The sequence below is a fragment of the Salvia miltiorrhiza genome, chromosome 4 (assembly GCF_028751815.1).
Source record: "Salvia miltiorrhiza cultivar Shanhuang (shh) chromosome 4, IMPLAD_Smil_shh, whole genome shotgun sequence".
In the NCBI taxonomy this organism is placed as follows: Eukaryota; Viridiplantae; Streptophyta; class Magnoliopsida; order Lamiales; family Lamiaceae; genus Salvia; species Salvia miltiorrhiza.
In genome coordinates, this window is record NC_080390.1 from 22,510,692 (window position 1) to 22,531,467 (window position 20,776).

General features: G+C 38.0%; 2 protein-coding genes across 2 annotated transcripts; both read left to right on the forward strand.

Moving 5' to 3' along the window:
• Nucleotides 1–296: 296 nt before the first annotated feature.
• Nucleotides 297–3,890, forward strand: LOC131023159 (uncharacterized). Its single transcript, XM_057952704.1, has 3 exons — nt 297–608; nt 676–2,328; nt 2,440–3,890. The coding sequence occupies exons 1-3, from the start codon at nt 297–299 to the stop codon at nt 2,881–2,883; spliced, it is 2,409 nt and encodes an 802-aa protein (XP_057808687.1). The 3' UTR covers nt 2,884–3,890.
• Nucleotides 3,891–10,752: 6,862 nt separating this feature from the next.
• Nucleotides 10,753–12,374, forward strand: LOC131019425 (15-cis-phytoene desaturase, chloroplastic/chromoplastic). The gene has a single exon (XM_057947967.1). It carries the CDS (start codon nt 10,795–10,797, stop codon nt 12,289–12,291), a length of 1,497 nt encoding a protein of 498 aa, XP_057803950.1. The 5' UTR covers nt 10,753–10,794; the 3' UTR covers nt 12,292–12,374.
• The last annotated feature ends 8,402 nt before the right edge of the window (nt 12,375–20,776 follow it).

Genomic DNA, 20,776 nt, shown 5'->3' on the forward strand with positions numbered 1-20,776 from the left:
TCCCTATTTAAAATTTAGTATTCCGTATTTAGGTTTAAAAAATATTCAATGATGGTTAATACTAATATTCACATAAGTATACATTTATGCATGGAAATGTATATCTTAGATAAAATAAAAGTAAATATTGTCATTTGAGTTTATTATTGAATGGTTAGGGTTTACTATTCAGTGTTTAGGGTTTAGTATTCCCTATTTAGGGTTTAGTATTCTTAGGGTTTAGTATTCAGTGTTTAGGGTTTACAAAATATTGAATGATGGTTAATACTTATATTCACATAAGTATACATTTAAGCATGGTCAGACCCAGCAGCGCCTCCAACAGATGCTCTACTGTACCATGCGGAGTTGAAAACCCCAACGCCGTTAACTCCGGAGTCCGGAGCTCGGCGTTTCGCCCATCGCCGATCCGCCCGATCCGCCTCATCACCGATCCAGCAGCGCCTCCAGTCGGAGCTCGGCATGGCGGAGAGAGCAAGCAGCAGTCGAACATTATACTGTTCATCGACGACTTTTCCTGCAGCGCCTCAAGGATAATCGCAGGCGATCTGCGTCTGCGCGGCGCCAGCTCCGTGCCGGCGAACGGCGACGTTGTGGCGTCCCTCTGTGTCTGCGCGGCGACGTTATGGCGAGGATGACAGATCGTTGACTTTAGAGAGAGATAGAGCTTCGCAGGTGCTCTGCGTCTGCGCGGCGCAACCTCTCCCCACCGTCCCGGCGACCGTCGTCATCTGCAGTTCACCCTCTGTGTCTGCGCGGCGCCGGCTCTGTCACCACAAGCCCGGCGACCGGCGTCCTCTGAAGCAGTCAACCCACAGGCGGTTGCTGCGTTTCTGGTGGCCAAATTCTGGTGGCCGGATTCGACAGCGTTTCTGGTGGACCGATCTGGTGGCTGCTGTCTCCGTGGGGTCTCCAACCTCCACAAACCAGGTCCCAAAAACAGCACACCAGCTGTTTGACAAAAAGCACCAAAGACCGATTTTGGCTCTCCCTTGTTTAGCTGCTGTCTGTTTGCTTTTTCCGGCGCCTGCTGCAGGAGTTTTTTGGTTCCACATGACTTCTCTGGGAGGTCTGAATCTCCCAATAGTTTCGAACAATTTTGCCTGCAATAATTCCCCGATGAACGACTACACAAAGACTGGTGCGGGCTCGGCTGGCGGTAACGGAGCAGATTCTGCTTTTGTGGAGGAACGAGAAGTTGCTATACCCAATGCCACAGCTATCTCAAACCCTAATGATTCGGATGTGGGGGCTGAAAAAATGCCCAACTCCAAATCGTATGATGATATCACGATGAACAGGCCACCGAGACGTCCCGACCTAGCTGCTCATTGGTTTTACTCATTACGTCCCACCAAAGAGGGAGAGCAGTTTTCCTTAAAAGTTCCACAGCACCTATATGCGCAAGAAGTCAGTAAGGAATTCTCTCATGCTATTATTGGTCGTCTTCTCCTTCGTAAAGGAGACAAACCTCAACCTGCATTGCTTCTCAAGGCAGAACTTCACAAAATTTGGAAATTAGAATCTGAGTGGCAACTTATTCCTCTTGGGAAAGGGTATTATACGCTGGCTTTCCGGACTCCTGAAGACAAAACTCGTGCTAAAGCCAAGCCGGTCTGGGAATTATCTTGTGGTCATGTACGTCTTCGAGAATGGTCCAAACACTTTGATCCATTTAAAGAGCATTCTTCCATGGCGAATGTATGGGTGAGGATACATTATTTGCCAATTGAGTATTGGCATCCTGAGATTCTAGCCGGGATTGGGCGGTACATTGGTCATCCTATTAAAATTGATGGAGCCTCGGCTCGTCGTGATTTTGGGCAGTTCGCGCGCCTTCTTATTGAGTTAGATATGTCCAAATCCTTTCCTACTACCCTCTTAATTGATAACGATACTTTTTCGTTCTATGTTGAATTCACGTATGAGAATTTACCTTTCTATTGCTCAAAATGTAAACTTACAGGACATCCCACCGAAAAGTGTCGGAAAATTTTGGTTAAGAAGGTTGTGGAAGAGGATGTTCAAGATAGAAGTCAACAGCCTTTGGTTAAAAATGGGAAACAGTGGCAACCCATCTCTGGTGATGCAAGAGATGAGAGAGAACATGAGCAGGAGACAGCAAAGGGAGATAGGCCGGTTGAGGTGGGTTCGAGACGCGAAGGCATACAGGTTTCCCCAGCTCGTTTGGACCCGGAATGTTACTCACTTCAGAAAAATGATCACCAGAAACAGTTAGGCTTGCCGGTTTCGGCGTCGAACAACAGTTTTGCCCTGTTGGATAACGAAGGCACTGAATTGCTTGAAGAACCGGAGCAGCAGCGGCGGGTACGTCTTTCTAGGGGTAAATCTTTGGATGATTCCAATTCTGCTGAACACTACGGCCCTGATAGGTTGGCCGAGTGTCTAAAACCTTGTAAAAACTCGGTGTTTGATCAGCCAGTCAACATTTCTGCGATCCATGATGGCCATATCTCGGAGGAGGTTTCGGATGAGGATGAAGAAGTGAACTATGACAGCAGTGGGAAGTACGTTTCCACAACGGATGATATTGCTGTTAATAATGCCTTGAAAGCTCAAAGACTTGAGCAGATTTTGGCGATAGCTAAAGCGCCCATGCCAGAAACAGTTGCTCCTGCTAAGCGACGAGGAAGACCATCCAAACAGGAGCAAGCTGCTAGGGCAGCGGAGAACACAGCGAATAGGCCAGCGGACACAAGCATTAAAAGTAGACTTCGTAACACGGGTGATACGTCGCGTACTTTTGTGATTGATAAAAGTAATAGAGACAGCGCTCTAGCCATGGAGAGCGTCGCCAAAGAGAGCTGGGCGGAAGAGGTTGAAAGAAGCGGAGCTGCCTCCGCTAACATAAATCAATTCTGATGAATATTATTGCATGGAATGTCCGTGGTTTGACGGATGAATCCAAACGTCTGCTGAAGGAGCATTGTAACTCTTTTAGCCCGGTGGTGTTGGGCATTCTTGAACCGAAACGGGCGTTTCGGAAAGTTAGACAGAGTTACTGGCATTCGTTGAATCTTGTCCCGGTGCATCAAAACTGCCGGTCTCCTCGCTGTTCGAATATTTGGGTTTTTGTTCACTCTTCTGTTGTTACTAATGTTTTGTTCTCTTCTGATCAGGTGGTTGTGGTGGACTGCCTGTGGCATAGTTATGATTTTCGTATTGCTTTTGTTCATGGTTCGAATGACCAAAATGACCGCCGTGATCTCTGGCATGATCTTCTTCGTTTCGTCTCTGGAAAAATGGTTTTCATGGGCGATTTTAATGCGGTGAAAGGTGCTCATGAGCGTCTGAGTTTAGCTTCGCCACATAGAGGTTCTTGTGAGGAGTTTTGTGATTTTATTGATGACTCTGGCTTTATTGAATCCCCTACGGAGGGGCTTCGTTTCACTTGGTCGGGACGTAGATTTTTACCACACCATGTGGAATCTGTTTTAGATCGTGCTTTGTTTTCGCAGGATTTTGCTGATCTCTGGTCGTCGTTGGTTACTACTGTCCTGCCTCGCCTCACTTCGGATCACTCTCCGTTGGTGTTGCAATGCAAATTGACAAACCCTACTGGTCGTAGGCCTTTCCGTTTTCTTAATATGTGGACCTTGCATCCGACCTTTCAGGAGATGGTGGCGACATCTTGGAGGGAGACTGTCAGCACACGCTGCCCTATTTTATGTGTTATGTTGAAATTGAAAAGGCTTCGTAAGGAGATTGGGGTTTGGAATAAAGAGGTTTTTGGCAATGTGGATTCCTCCATTTCTTCTCTCATGAAACAGCTTGAGACTACTCAGGGGAAGATTTCTGCTTCTGGATACACGAACGATCTCTTTGATGAGGAGGTTAGTCTTCAGGCAAAGCTAAATGTATCTTTGACACATAAGAACAGTTTGCTTCAGCAAAAAAGCCGTGCGAACTGGCTTCGGGATGGAGACAGGAATACTGAGTTTTTTCACCGTTTGACCAAGTTCAAGAAACGGAATGCTCCTTTCACTCGCCTCAAGATTGATGGTAGAGAGACTTATGATGCCACTATTATTGAGAATCATATTATTGACCACTTTACGTCTCTTTTCGCTGATGATGGTCGACCTTCTGGAGATCAGTTAGAGATTGATGCGCTTTTTGAGTCGGGGGTGTCTGATGATCAGAATGCGCGGTTGGTAAGTATACCCGATGAGAGTGAAATTGCGGCGGCGGTTTTTAATATGGATGCTTCAAGTGCTCCTGGCCCTGATGGTTTCTCTGGTAACTTCTTTCAAAGTTGCTGGGATGTGATTAAAGCGGATGTCATTGCGGCTGTTCAGAATTTCTTTCGCCATTCTTATTTACCTTCTGGGTGTAATTCCAGTACGATGATTTTGATTCCCAAGAAGGATTCTGTCGACACTGTTGCCGATCTTCGCCCGATTGTCCTTTCGAATTTCTTATTCAAGATTATCTCGAAGATTCTTGCCTCTCGTCTTGGCGTGGTGGCTGCGTCTCATGTTTCTGACAATCAATTCGGCTTTATTAGCGGGCGTAATATTCATGATTGCATCATGCTCAGCTCGGAAGGTTTCAACTGTATGAAACGCACGGACAGGGGACGTAATATGGCTTGTAAAGTTGACATCCGAAAAGCCTTTGATACTATTCGATGGGATTTTATCTTGCAAGTTTTGCGAGCTAATCACTATCATGAGAAATTCATTTACTGGATTTCTATTATTTTCAGCTCGGCGAGGCTTTCTATTCTCTATAATGGTCAGCTGCGGGGATATTTTGCTTGTTCTCGCGGAGTGCGTCAGGGAGATCCCCTTTCTCCGATTCTCTTTGGAATTGCGGAGGATATCTTGAGTCGGCTTTTTAGCAGCTGCGTTGATTCTGGGCATCTTGAACCGATGCGCTATAGTCGAACTTTTCAGTTCCCTACTCACTTGTTCTATGCGGATGACGTTATGATCTTTTGTAAAGCTACGGTTCGGAATGCTAGAAAAATTCATCAGATCTTTTCTTACTATGACTCTATATCGTGTCAGCAGTGTAGTCTGGAGAAGTCTTGCATTTACTTTGGTTCGGGAGTTCTCAATGACAGGAAAAATGCTATTCATCGTGAGCTCAGTTTCACTACCGGGAACCTCCCTTTCAATTACTTGGGAGTTCCAATTTTCGTTGGGCGTCCGAGAGCTTCTTTCTTTCAGGCAATTCATGATAGGATTGTCCAGAAGTTTGCTCGATGGAAAGGTCGTCATCTTTCTATGGCTGGGAGGCTTTGTTTAGTCAAGTCGGTTATTCAGAGTTCGATTGTTCACTCCATGATGGTTTACAAATGGCCAAAATCGTTACTGCACTCCCTTGACAGGAAATGTCGTAATTTCGTTTGGTCGGGAAATATTGATAAACGGCCCAGCTGTGCTGTTAGTTGGGGTAGAGTCTGCTCCCCCTTGAAAGAAGGCGGCCTCGGCATTAGATCTTTTACGTTAATGAACAAATCTTATTTGATGAAGCTGGCTTGGAAGTTAATTCAGGGAACTGTTTGGGCGCATTCAATTCTGAGATCGAGATATCTAAACAATTTTGGGGTTGCAAAGGATTCGGTGTCGAACTCTTCTGTTTGGATTGGTATGAAAGAAGAAGTCAATCAGTTGGTGGATGATTCTTATGTTTGTATTGACCGTGGTGAGCATACTTACTTTTGGCGGGATGATTGGCTTGGGTACAAGCTTGTGGATAAACTTAAAATTCCGATATATATGCATGATTTTCTGAGCTTCTCGGTTAGTGATTATTTTTATGATGGTGTTTGGCATTTCACGACATCCTTTGTTTCTCGTTATCCTGATATTGTGGATGATATTCTGCGTATTCCGATGGGCGGCCAGAGGGATACGAGATATTGGAAACAGTCGGTTAAGGGTGAGGTTTCGGCCTCTTTGGCTTTTTCTAATATTTGCCATCGTTTTCCTGCTGTTAGCTGGGGCAAATGGATCTGGGAGGACTTTATTCCGATGAGGAGATCTATTCTCTGTTGGCGTGTCCTCCATGGGCGCTTGCCTACTATTGATGTTCTGATCCGGCAAGGTTTAATTGCGCCCAATGCTTGTTCTTTGTGTCTCCGAGATAGTGAGACGATTTCGCATGTGCTTTGGGAGTGCTCGTGTGTTCGCCCTCTTTGGACTGATTTTTTAGGTTGGTTTGGTAAAGAGAATCTCTTGGGGTGCATGGATATTCATTCCTTCTTAGTTCTGGCTTGGAATCTATCTTGGAGTTCCCAAATTGGTTCTTTTTGGAAGGCGGGAATTATCACTCTGATGTGGCGTATCTGGTCGGGACGCAATGCGCTTATTTTTTAGGATTTGTGCTTTGATAGACGTGCGGTTTTGGCCTTTGTCAAGGCTTACTTTATGGAGATTGATGGGGTTTTCCGGAAGTTAGGGTAATATTTCTAATTCTTGGGCTGACTATTCGATCACTCGTGCGATTGGGGTGAGGAGCCGTGCTGCTCCTCCCCCCTGTATGGTGGAGGTTCACTGGTGGCCTCCCGTTGGTCAATGGATTAAAGTTAATACAGATGGCTCGGCGGCGGGAGCTCCTGGAGTTATTGCTGCGGGTGGGGTTTTTCGAGACAAGTGGTCTCATGTCCGAGGTTGTTTTCATTTTAAAGGCGGCAACGGCTTTGCTTTCGAGGCGGAATTGTTGGCTGTGATCTATGCTATTCACATTGCTCATACCCGAGGCTGGCGGCATTTGTGGGTTGAGGCTGACTCTATGTATGTGGTTCACCTTTTGTACTCTCGCTCGAGTGATGTTCCTTGGAGATTTAGGGCGTTTTGGCAGCATACTCTTCGCCTGCTTCGGGATTTTTCTTTGATGGTCTCGCATATTTACCGTGAGGGTAATCAACCGGCAGATATTATGGCCAATGATGATCGGCAGGAAGGCTGGTGGCCTTTTGCGATTGAGGAGATTCGGATTGCGGTTGCAAGGGATATGTCGACGCATAGTCATATCCGTATGGTTATATAAGCAGGTTCGTTGGTTCCCTTGGGCTTTGGTTGGGTTGTTTTCTTTTGTTGTTGGTCTCCTGTTTTCTTTCTTGGTTCTTCTTCTTCCGGTTTTCTTGAGCCGAGCTTCTTAGGGGTGATGGTTAGGCCGGAACTCCTGAAGTTGTCTCTTCCCGCTCCTGAACCGGATGTGAGTCTTTCACGAGTACTCTTTTTCCTTCTAAGGTCTCTTCTTCTTAGAAGGTTTTAATGAGGCTCGGTTTTTTGTTTGCTCTCTTTTGCGCTTTCTTGGATGTTTTGTACTCTTTTTCTTTTCCTTTAATACAAGCCTTATTCTCACATACATTTAAGCATGGAAATGTATATGTTAGATAAAATAAAAGTAAATATTGCCATTTGAATTTATTATTGAATGGCTAGGATTTATTATTGAATATGACTAGGGTTTAGTATTCAAGGTTTAGGGTTTAGTATTCCCTATTTAGGGTTTAGTATTCAGTGTTTAGGTTTAAAAAATATTGAATGATGGTTAATACTTATGTTCACATAAGTATACATTTAAGTATGAAAATGTATATCTTAGATAAATACAAGTATGCATTCATTGTTTAGGTTTAAAAAATATTGAATGATGGTCAATATTTATATTCACATAAGTATACATTTAAGCATGGAAATGTATATCTTAGATAAAATAAAAGTAAATATTATCATTTGGATTTATTATTGAATGGTTAGGGTTTAGTAATCAGTGTTTAGGGTTTAGTATTCCCTATTTAGGGTTTAGTATTCAGTGTTTAGGGTTTACAAAATATTGAATGATAGGTAATACTTATATTCACATAAGTATACATTTATGCACAATAATGTATATATTAGGATAAATAAAAGTGAATATTTTCATTTGGGTTTAGTATTCATTATTTAGGGTTTAATATTCAAGGGTTAGGGTTTAGTATTCCCTATTTAGGGTTTAGTATTCAGTGTTTAGGGTTTACAAAATATTGAATGATAGGTAATACTTATATTCACATAAGTATACATTTATGCACAGTAAAGTATATATTAGGATAAATAAAAGTGAATATTTTCATTTGGATTTAGTATTCACACTTGATGAATCATCATTTTGATCAGTTGGTGAATCAAAACCCGCAGTGTTTGTATCATCATTTGTTTCATCAACATTATGTGTCATCATTCTTCTAAAACAAAAGACAATAACAATAACAATAAATCTTCAATAACAACAAAATATCATACATTCAGTAAATGTATTATTTGTTGTATAGAAAAGTAAAATTTATATTTATACAATGTAAACATTTTAATTAATAAACATTAATAAAACTTCAATTAAGATAACATATAATAGGTTCAGAGAAAGTATAACTTACTGTAAACAAAAGTAATTTTTACAGTGAAACAATGTATACATTTAAATAACCATTAATTAATATGAATAAAGGTAATATTAAAAAAATGAAGAAAATAGAAAAAAAAATTAGAAAGAGTTGAAAATAAAAAATTAAACAAAAAAAACAGAAGAAAATAAAGGAGTTAACAAAATGAAAAAAAAAGCAAAAAAAAAAAAACAAAACGAAAAAAGAAAAAAAAAGTAAAAAAACCGGAAAAAAGGTAAAAAAAAACGAAAACAAAAAAACTGAAAAAAAAGAAAAGAAAAAAGGAACAGAAAAAGAAAAAAAAAAACCAGAAAAAGATGAAAAAAAACGAAAATAAGGTAAAAATGGTGTTGCTGGGTTTTGAGAACCCATGCCCTTCAAAATAGAAAATGAGGCACTGATTGATACCACTACACCACCATACAACTTCAATAATTATCTCTCTAAACTGATATACATATGTTCAAAACGGGTCGGGTCAGGATGAACCCGACCCGGCCGCATAGGATGTGGACTCCCGCATGCAAGTCCATCCCTTAAATTAATTAAAAATTTCGAAATTCTGAATTTCTAAAATTAAAAAATCAATTTGCAATGTAAAATAAAAGTAAATAAATTCAATAAACAAAAGTTTATCACATAAACTACCTCTCCTTAATCTCCGGGCCCAAATGAAGTGTGTCTTCATTATTGGGACGGAGGGAGTACTAATGTGTGCTTAATGTTCACATTTTTTTGGAAATGCATAACCAATAATTATATATAAAAAATTATAAATTTAAATCAATTCAAATATTTAACAGGTACTGTTATATGAGTTTGAGATTAACACGCATAGAAAAATCATTTTTCAATTGAGTATGTAACAATTACACGTATATAGACTTTTTAAATATATAAGTTAAAAAAAAAAGACAAATAACTATCTAATTTATTTTTCTATTATGATTTTAATTATCTCTTAAAACTTTCTTTAATAAATTATCAAATGTTCTATTACATAGAAATAAATTGTTGATTTATTTTATAAATTTATATTTATAATTTATAACGTGAAGTGAATTCTCGTCGAATTTCAACGGTCTACTCACTGGTATATATAGCTTAAGCTAAGTAGTCTCATCCTTTTTCTCCTAAGGGTGTTCTCTTTGGTTGTAAATTTATCATGGGAAAAGGAAGGATAAATAAAATTTCACCCTTTAAATCATTAATTTCTTTTTCCACATATTCTACTTGACCCTTACTCATTCCTCATTTACACTATAAAGAAATGATAATATTATCCCTCCAAAAAGAAAGCATATGTGGAAAAAGAAATGAATGATTTAAAAGGTAAAATTTTATTTATCTTTCTTTTTCCATGATAAATTTACAACCAAGAGAACGCATCCTAAAAAAACCATCCTTTCATTAATGAACTAGTATGCCCGCTCGTGCGATGCACGACCAATGTTGAAATTGAACGATATTTTAAATAAATAAATACATATATTAAATATAAATAAATGCAAACATAAATCTCAAAAAAGAAATCGAACTTATGAACAACATAATCTCAATAAACACATGAATCTGAAAACATTTGAATTTTCAATTTTTGAACTACCAATTAATTATTTATAATTGATAAAATTGAACAAATATAAGTTTAATCTTTTTGGTTGCCTTAAATTTTTATAATAGAAAAAAATATAAATAAAAAATATTAAAAATAATTTCTAACAAAAAAATAAAATAAAATAAAAATAGAAAAAGGAATGAAATAGAAAAAAAAATGAAGAACCGTAACATTTAGAGCACCTCCAGCGCTCGTGTCGAGCGCTGGATCGACCCGCGTCGAGGAGGGGAACGGCGCACTGGAGACCCGGCCAGATGCGAAGCCGTGGCGAGGCAGAGACTCGGGGCAAAGGCGAGAGCTGTCTGGCGCGTCCGGCGGACACGCCCATTTTAAAAAAAAAAATTCTAATTTTTTTTAATGACCGTTTGATATATATATTAAAAATGACCGTTGGGGCCAACGGCTGAATTCAACTTTTTTTTTCCTTTATCTATATATATCACAACTTAATTCCATTCATTTAATTAATAATGAGTGTTTTTATTATAGCCCTCCCCTTTATCTATATATTAATAATGAGTGTTTTTATTATAGCCCTCCCCTATATATATATATATATATATATATATATATAGGGAGTGTGTATTATGGTGGGAGTCGTGGGACCCTAAAAAAGTAAGAAACTAGTTTATTGTTGAAAGAGATGTGAGAGAAAAAAATAAGTGAGTTTCTAAAGCTGATGTGGCAATATAGAAACTAGAAACTGGGATCATTGTTGGAGTCACCCTTAACTCCTTTAAATCTAGAAATATAGAAAACATAAAACAAGAGACATATGTGGATATTGAAGAATGGAATACTGGATGACCATATCCTTATCCAAATCCAACTCACACGAAAAATGTCAGTCGCTGCCCTCTCCCTCCCGCTTTCTTCTTCCTCAACCCATTTCCCCTCTTCCAAATTCAAATCTCTCAGACCTCCCAACGCCACCCCATCGCAGATCTCCCCGCCCAACCCAGTCCCCTCTCCTCCCCAACCCTCCGACAACACCGGCGTCATCGTCGTCGGCGCTGGCCTCGCTGGCTTAGCCGCCGCCACGCGCCTCCAGGCCGAGAACATCCCCTTCCTCCTTCTCGAAGCCTCCGACGCCGTCGGCGGCCGAGTCCGGACCGATTTCGTAGACGGCTTCACCCTCGATCGCGGCTTCCAGATCTTCATCACGGCCTACCCCGAAGCTCGGAAGCTTCTCGACTACGATGCCCTCCATCTGCAGCAGTTTTACTCCGGCGCTAGGGTTTTCTTCGGCGGCCGCTTCCACACCGTAGCGGATCCCCGGCGGCATTTCCCTGATTCGCTCCAGTCGCTCGCGAATCCAATCGGTTCTCCGATTGACAAATTTCTTATCGCGCTTACTATAATTAGAGTTCTGAGCCGCTCGGATTTTGATATTCTGACCGCCGATGAGGTGGAGACGATTGAACTGCTGAGGAGCACCGGGTTCTCCGATTCGATCCTGGACCGTTTCTTCCGTCCCTTCTTCGGCGGGATTTTCTTCGACAGGGAGCTCGAAACGACGTCCAGATTATTCGATTTCGTCTTCAAATGCCTCGCGCTCGGCGACAACACTCTCCCGAAGAACGGCATTGCCGCAATCCCCGAGCAATTGGCGGCAAAACTGAACCCTAGCTCGATCGTATTGAATTCTAGGGTAATTTCAATCGATCACGAATCGAATTCGGGCGTAGTTGTGAATTTAGAAAGCGGTGAGTCGTTTAGGAGCGATCTCGGAGTGATACTCGCAGTCGAAGAATTCGAATCCCTCAAAATTCTAAACGGCGGCGAGGTGAAGCCACGGGCGGCGCGAAGCACGATTTGCTTGTATTTCTCGGTGGATGAGGACAAGGTTCCGGTGAAGGAGCCGGTTCTGTTCCTGAACGGGTCGGGTCGGGGCATAGTGAACAACATGTTCTTCGCGAGCAATGTGGCCCCCTCGTACGCCCCCGCTGGGAAGGCGTTGGCTTCGGTGTCGCTCATCGGGTCGTATGGCGGGGTGGGGGATGAGGAGTTGGCGGGGCGGGTGGTGGAGGAGCTGTCGGGGTGGTTTGGGGAGGCGGCGATGGGGTCGTGGGAGTACCTGAGGATGTACAGGGTGGAGTTCGCGCAGCCGAACCAGCGACCGCCGACGGATTTGATGAAGGAGGCGCGGGTGAAGGCGGGGCTGTATGTGTGCGGGGATTATGTGACGAGTGCAACGTTTGATGGGGCGTTGTCTTCTGGGAGGAGGGCTGTCGAGGCTCTGTTGGAAGATCGAGCAGCACTTCGAGCATAATGATTTTCATTTGCATATAAAATCATCTGGAAAATGAGTCGTTATTAATTGCAGATATTGAATGACATGTCTATATTTGTCTACCTATTTGTGCTGCATACTCGATTCGGGCAGGGGGAGACTATCCTATGGTAAATCGAATTTAAGGTAATTAAGAGTGCTTTGTTCCAAGATAAAAGAAAAGGTTCGAGCTGAGAAGCTAGCTTTTTACGAAAATCATGAACCCAACTCATAAAAATACAAGTCAAATTTACGAAATTCATTCACGTCTTGGGACTTGGGAGTGTGCGCCCGTCTCTCTTTCCCCCTATCCGCCGCTGCCACAAAAACCAGGCATAGACGACGCAACACCGTTGAATCGCCTCATGCAGCCATGCGCACGCCACTACGGCCACCATGCATGGGGTCATCCTTTCTCTCTTCGATCTGCAATAACGCGCGCAACGCATTTGCCTCACATCGTGTTTTGGAAGATGCGAATGATGTGACGTGAAATTACATAATTTAGACTATGACGTGATAAAAATGCAAAAAAAGATTGTGTTGTAAAGTAGCTAAAGTCTGAAATTAAAATGTTTCAGTTTAAATTCATCGTAGCGAGGACTTTAAATTTAATGTTATTATTCAAAATGTTCAAGAAGGCACTAGCCCTCCAATAGTGCCACATTGTGTTTGCTACGAAGGAAGAATGTGATGATAATGAGTTTAAGTTGTGGAGTATCTAGACTTGGCAAGTGTGGTGTTTTGTGTGCAAATTAATACATGATGAAGGAGAGAGACTTGTTGTTCCAATGAAGAAGGACAATTTAATGCTGTGGGAAGCTTATCAAATGGCGTAATCCACTTTCATGTCGGTGAAAACCTTGAGTTAAGCTTGGAGATAATAAATGGATGAAGTTGCGACGCGAATGATTTTGCATTGATGTCGATGCTCTTTTGGGCAGTGTTGGTATGATTATCCATGATCACCACAGTTGTGTATGGGTCGTTGTTGCTAGGCCCACAAGGTTGTCATCAAACATTATGCGTGCAGAGATCATGGTGGTGGCTTATGGTATACTCACTTGTATGGAGCATCATATGGAACCCATTGAGATTTCACTAATTCGCTGCTGGCAACTCTATTGATGGTTGGTGCATTAAAGGAAAACCAATTCTTACGAATGATGTGTGTGAAATTTTAGCTAAAGCTAGAGAGTGCATGCTTATTGGAGTTCGTCATGCTTAGAGATCGGCTAATAGAGCAACACAATTGTTTGCGGCCTATGTGTTGGACCCTTGATTTTCCTTATTAGCTTAAGGACGTTGTAATTGGGGATTGTCTTGAATAAATTGTCCGTCCTTTCCCTAAAATGAAATAAATAATCTATTATATAATAGGATTAAGCCTTAACCTATGTGGCATATCTCAAATCTCACCATTTCAAAATTTACCATATATAATCTTCATCATTTATTAATTAATTAACTATTACATTCTATATAAAGATTCATTAATCATAATAAATATAATTAATAATATATATATATATAATAATATTAACATTACATATAATCTAAATTAATAAATTTTATTATTTATTTTTTCTAGATAAAAATTAGATTTATATGTCTGATAAGAAAAAAATTATAATCTATATATGATAAATTATTTTAATTGAATGTTAGTGATTAGATGTATATTTGTTATTAATTTTATATTTCTCAATACCGTACATATTATATATTATATTGTGTGTGTATATATATATATATATATATATATATATATATATATATATATATATATATATATTTATATTCTTAAGTTTCAATAAAATTAATTTTAAATTAAGTTTGAATTGAGACATGCACGTATATATAAATTATAAATGGGTCCGATCATTGATTTACATGTTTGCATAATAAGACACAAATTCTGTAAACTGATTAATTTAAAACAAAATCTTATTTTATGTCTATCAAAATAATTAAAATTTTATTTTTATATTTTATAAAATAAATCCATACATTTTATTTATATAGGGAAGAAAAATATATTTTTCATTTCTGCAAACTTTATTTGTTTCTGTTCGTCCATTACTATAATAATAATAATAATAATAATAATAATAATAATAATAATAATAATAATAATAATAATAATAATAATAATAATAATCTATTCTACAATACGATTAGACCTTAGCCTACGTGACAGGCCTCAAATTCTTTCTTTTCAATCTCAATCTCCAACGTGGCATTTGAGAATCCAATCTATATATTCTCATTCTCACTTTTAAAACAAAAGTCATGCCTCCCTCTTCCTCACCCCATCGCCGTCGTCCCTGAATCCGGTCGGCGTCGTCTCCCCCTTCACTGTCTCTCTCTTCTCTCAATCCTTTTCTCTCTCTAAAGTCAATTGCACACTCAAATCGAGCCCTAATTCCCCCCTTAAATTGCCCGCCTCTTTCTCCCTCTAAATTCCGGCGTCGCCGCCGTCCTAAGTGCGGCGTTGCTCCGCCTCATCTCTGACTCCCTCTTCCATTCCTTAATTAGTTCGATTCTGTTTCCACTTCTTAAACCCATGAGAATTCTCCATTCGAAGCAATTAATACAAGAGCCCTAAGATTTCTTTTTCCTATAACCCGTTGTCGTTCCTTCTTCTAGACTCCGGCGAAATAGTCGCCGCTGAGCCCTGGAGTTCATCCACCGTGCCGTCGACCCCCACCCCACCGACGACTTCTCTGTTTTGATACCTTCATTTCTGAATCTGCCGTGATTCTTCCTACACACCTTTGGTAAGTATTAAATTAGTTTCCTAATTTAATAACACGTTTCACTATTTTAAATATAGAATGATTATTATTTTAGAAAAAACAAATTTTGGAAAGAATTTTAACAATGAAAACTTATAACCTAGATTTTTAGCAGAGTTGCCAGAGCAGAGCTTCCAGAGCAGAGGGCCAGAGCCAAGTTGCCAGAGCAGAGATGCCAGAGCCAGAGCTAGCCAGAGCAGAGTTACCAGAGCAGAGTTGCCAGAGCAAAGCTTCCAGAGGAGAGGGCCAGAGCCAAGTTGCCAGAGCAGAGATGCCAGAGCCAGAGCTAGCCAGAGCAGAGTTACCAGAGCAGAGTTGCCAGAGCAAAGCTTCCAGAGAAGAGCTGTCAGAGCAGAGTTAACATAGCAGAGTTTCCAGAGCAGAGCTGCCAGAGCCAGAGCAAACCAGAGCAGAGCTTCCAGAGCAGAGGGCCAGAGCCAAGTTGCCAGAGCAGAGCTTCCAGAGCAGAGATTCCAGAGCTAAGTCATTAAAGTCAGAGCCAGAGCCAAGTCGCCAGATCCAGAGTCAGAGCTAAGTCGTTAGAGTTAGAGCCAGAGCCAAATCGCCAGATTAGGCCTTAGTTAATTGCATACCTACATTCTTAATCCTCGCTTTTCCGATATTTAGTTTGTGATTTGGTGTTTTCAGTTTTCAGTTTTCTCTTTGGTTTTTTTTTCCTCGATTTGGTGAATGAACTTTTCAACATCACAGTGATTAGTTTACACTACAAATTATTATGAGAAATTTAGATGAAGGTATATAATGGGGTAAGTAAGCATTACACGAAAAGGAGAAGAAAAAATAAACTAATTTGATGCACAGTAAAGAAAATAGAAGCTTATATTAATTTTTTTTGTGAAGTTGGATTACTCTGATAATTTTTGTCAAGCACGTGTCCTGTTTTTTTCGATATGTCAATTTGTTGGGTGTTTTGGAATGTGATTTTTAACATTTTGTTGTTGTAAATTGTGCAAAATTTGTTATATATATACTTTGAAAGTTTTTTAGCATTTAATATAATTTCAATTATTTCGTTTGTTTCTTCAACTAATATATGTGGTTATAAATATTAAGAGCAAATAAAGAAGTGAGTTAGATTTTGTAAAAAGTTTGAATGAATGGAATCAATTGGCATAAATATGTTAGTGTTTTGTGTAATTTGGTTATGTTATATACTTGTCTTATTAAATATGATTATTTAAAATATGTAATACATTGAATTTACTTCTCTATGCATTTGATGTTGAAATACGCGTTGCGGATGAGGTCAAACGTGTAATAGTAGTGATGTTCAAGGACACACGGACATGAGAGCTCAACCACCGTGGGTGATCGTTGTTCGGATTCTATGCAGGAGTGCTCGGAGTTTTCGCTATCATCACTCTGTTTGAGGTGGTAAAAAATAGACAGCAGCAGAGAGGATTGTGTCCCGAGCTCTTCAAGTACAAGGGACCTGTGCATTGTGCTCATATGATTGTTTTGGTATGTGGGTTGGAGCTACCACAACCGTGATGTGTAGTGGAACAAACCAGATTGCTATGTTTAGTTCTAAAAGTGCATTTTATGGGTTGTTGAGGAGAAAACACGAAGGTGATGGCAAATTTCTCCTGCCTTTTCAATACTAATAATTCTTTCACCTCGAAGGCTCGAAGCTTTATTATTCAATGAACTATGCCATATTATTCAATAGCTAAATGAGCTTTGTTCACTGATATGACTATATGTGCCTTATGTATTGCATAGTAATTCAGTAAATATTTTATTTACTACATAGTATATTTTATTCTCATGAATATCTACGTTATTCATTAAGTATGAACATGTTATTCAATTGGGGGATAACTTGTTATTCAGTAACATATCCATAATACACATAATGAAGTCCTTATTCATCAAGTGATAACTTGATAACTTGTTTTGATCATTAAAAAATCTTAATTATTCACTTGATAACTTGTTTTGTTCACTTGATAACTTATTTTGTTCATAACAAAATCTTAGTTATTCTTTATGCGTTGTTATGTTGTTCATTTGTCTTTTAGATAATAAGTGTCTTATTTCATTGAAGTCACTTTTTACAAGGTGTTGGTGGTGGTCCCATCGTCGTCTCCTGCGAAGAAACAAAGTAAACTAGCAAGACCATCGAGTGCAAAATTGTTTAAAAAATTATGCAGTTTGTTTAAGGTTTAAACTGACATGTTTTGTTAGCAGATTATCATAATGCAAAACTGCATCTGTGCAACTTCTATTATAGTCGTATTCAATGCATAAAATTGGTTCTGTGTATCTTGTATTATAGTCATATTCAGTAAGTATTATGCATTATTCATTAGAAAATGATTAGTTTTGCTAGATGGAAGGATAAATATTTGATTATTCCTTTTAATTTTGGCTTGAAAATTAATTACAAAGACAAATCAAAATTATGAGAACATGAACAAGAATTATAAATCGTTAAACCATTTTTGTTTTAAAGTAAAGTATTTAATCCCAATCATTTTTAAATCTAATTAACAATAAAAAATAGTTTAACAAAATATGTTAATGCAATCAGTTTTACAAATAATTTATAAAAACTATATGAAGCGAAAAGAAGAATATATGAAAGGACGTGAATAACGACAAATTAAAATTGAACTAAAAAGATATGATTCTACATATACCATAAATAAAATAATGAGAGATATATGTATTTTTTTAGACCAATGAGAGATATATTAGTATACATAAAATCGGTTACTATGAATTAGGTAATTACAAATTAAACATAAATAAAATACTAACTTAGATATGCTAGTAGATCACAATCGGATATGGAAAATTAACAAATGACAAAGTTAACCTTTAGATAATTAAATAATGAATCAAATCAGAAAAAAAATCTAGCCATAAGATTTATAAAATCTACGCACCAGATCGTACCTCAGTTCTCACGAAAGATAGGGAGTCTTATTGGAGCGGCCCCTATATATATATATATATATATATATATATATATATATATATATATATATATCTTAAAAATAGAGTATATGATTTAGATTTATTAATTTTTTATATGAATCTTATATATATTTATATTAAGGAAAAATTGCATGTAAGTACACAAACTTTGCTAAAAATTCATATTTTGTTAGGATCTTACAATTAAATACACCAACTTTGTAAATTGTTCAATTTTGACGCCGATTTCATTTCCGGTGATTGGGAAAATGACGTGGCGCCTACGTGTCAAGTTAATTATTCCGTGTAAAAAATAAAAAGACAGCGTCTTATTAGAGAGAAACACAACGACGACGTTTTAAACAAGACAAAACGATGTCGTTTCGTTAAATAGATTGCAAAATCACCGCTACACCTAAATCTCAATGACGCGATTCTAGTAGATGAACACATCCGCCATTTTTGTTCAATTAAATTGTATCATCAGCTGCAACAAATGTCAATAAGGTTGTGGAAATGCAGCCCTAATCTACCAGATCTTCTCATCACCAAACCCAACCATCCCCTCCCCTTCACCGCCGCCGCCACTGCCCACCAACATTACCACCGGTGGTAGCATCTGCATCTCTACCCCATCATTCTCTGCCTCATCATCGCAATCATACACCAGTTCATCGTCTCCTCCGACGTCGATCCACTCGTCAAAGGCCGCAGCGCCGTCCACCTCCTCACCTCTCTCCAATTCGCAGCACCGTCCACCTTCTCATTGCCCTCGCCCTTCTCCTCTCTGAAGCCACATCGCCTCCACGCTCTTCTTCCTCGATTATTCCCTCCTCTCCACCTCTGCCGGAATGAGAAATCGACACCGTTTCATGTAAAAGAAAATGACGTCTTTTTGTTATTTGTCCGACCAACTAGAAGGAGTGTGCTGGCGAGCCACGTAGGATCCACATCATTTTAAAATTTGGGGATAATGAAATCGGCGTAAAAATTAAACAACTTACAATGTTGGTGTATTTAATTGTAAAATCCTTACTTCGCGTCAAATATGGATTTTGAACAAAGTTTATTATTATTATTATTATTATTATTATTATTATTATTATTATTATTATTATTATTATTATTATTATTATTTAATTAAATTCGATATTAGATTGATAATTACATACTCCCTCCGTCCCACGAATCTTGACACGTTTAGTTTCGGCACGGGAATTAAGGAGTTATAGATTAGTGTTTTAAGTGTGTAGATAATAAAGTATAAAAGTGACAAAGTAGGAGAAAGAGTGTAATAATGTGATAAAGTAGGAGAGAGAAAGGTAATTAAGAACCCTTATTGTTTAGCTAATTGTTACTATATGTAGAAACATGTCAAGATTCGTGGGACGGCCCAAAAAGGAATACATGTCAAGATTCGTGGGACGGAGGGAGTATCTATTAAGCCTCAAAATGACTCATTGGAAAATCATTATCTGGATAACCGTTATCGGTTTTCTTTAAAAAATAAAAAAATAAAAGCAAATTAAAGAGTTTAATTTTGTAGTAGCACATCTATTTAAATTTACTGAAATTGCATACATTTTATTTTTTAAAATGAACGACACATATCTCATGTTGAACCCTTTATTTTTGCACTTACAATTGATAAAAAAATATTTGTGGATAAAATAACACAAATAAAAAATTTGATGCATATAAAAATAATTGTTGTCGTGTTTATTCAAATTACATGGCATCAGGGGAGGTTCCTAAGGCCAGGCACCCTCGGTGCCCGCCCGAGCATTTATTTTTATTTTTATTACATATATACTTTACGTGATTTTTTTAAAAAAAAAATTATAAATTCACCCGGTGATAAAAATTTCGATAAAATTTGGCCCGACCATGATTAAATTTCTAGATCCGTTACTGGATGGCATGTATACACTTACGACTCATCGATATAACCATTTTTCCATTTTTTTTATTAAAATCGAAGCTCAACTAAAATAATGGAACATCACTGTTCAATATTATAAAATTAAACTCAATAAATTGGCCAATTTTTTGGGTGAAAACAAATCATGCATTTTCTGAAAAATCAAATCTTTGGACGTTGATAGGAACTTTATTTTAAAATTTGTATTTAAAGAAAATGATCGCATAAATAAGTTTAAATATGTATTCAAAAAATATATTAAACTATATGTAAATTAATTGTTTTGTACATCTTAAAATATTATATGATTCATAATTATACTCATTATCATTTATACTTGCTTTTGATATTTGATGATTTATATATTTATACACATTATCATTTAAATCAATTAATTGTTATTTCCAAAATTGAAAATTCGAATGTTTTCAGATTCATATTTTTTATATTGAGATTCATGTTTGTATTTACTTATATTTAATATTTATATTTATTTTTTTAAATTATCGTTCAATAACGATGATGGTCGTGCATCGCACGAGCGGACACGTACTAGTTGTTATTAAATGTGAGCTATTAGTTTTGTTTTATTTATGGTTTAATATTATTTGCTCAAAATAAAATTGATTTAAGTTATTTGCTTTACAATCTATAAATTTAATTATTATTATTATTATTAAATTCAATATTATATTCATTAAATTGATAATCTTGTTATTATACACTATTTCAAACATTAATATTTAAATTAGCATAAATTATTTTTTGTTAACAATTAATCTAACTGGTAAAGAATGATATTTTGAAATTTTTAAATAATTTA

Bases quoted from the DNA above. Each gene is read 5' to 3' on its own strand.
- LOC131023159 (XM_057952704.1), top strand. From the start codon at position 297: ATGGTCAGACCCAGCAGCGCCTCCAACAGATGCTCTACTGTACCATGC. The intron at 609-675 runs GTCTGCGCGGCG...AGAGCTTCGCAG, and splicing joins ACGTTGTGGCGTCCCTCTGT to GTGCTCTGCGTCTGCGCGGC. The intron at 2,329-2,439 runs GTACGTCTTTCT...GTGTTTGATCAG, and splicing joins AACCGGAGCAGCAGCGGCGG to CCAGTCAACATTTCTGCGAT.
- LOC131019425 (XM_057947967.1), top strand. From the start codon at position 10,795: ATGTGGATATTGAAGAATGGAATACTGGATGACCATATCCTTATCCAA.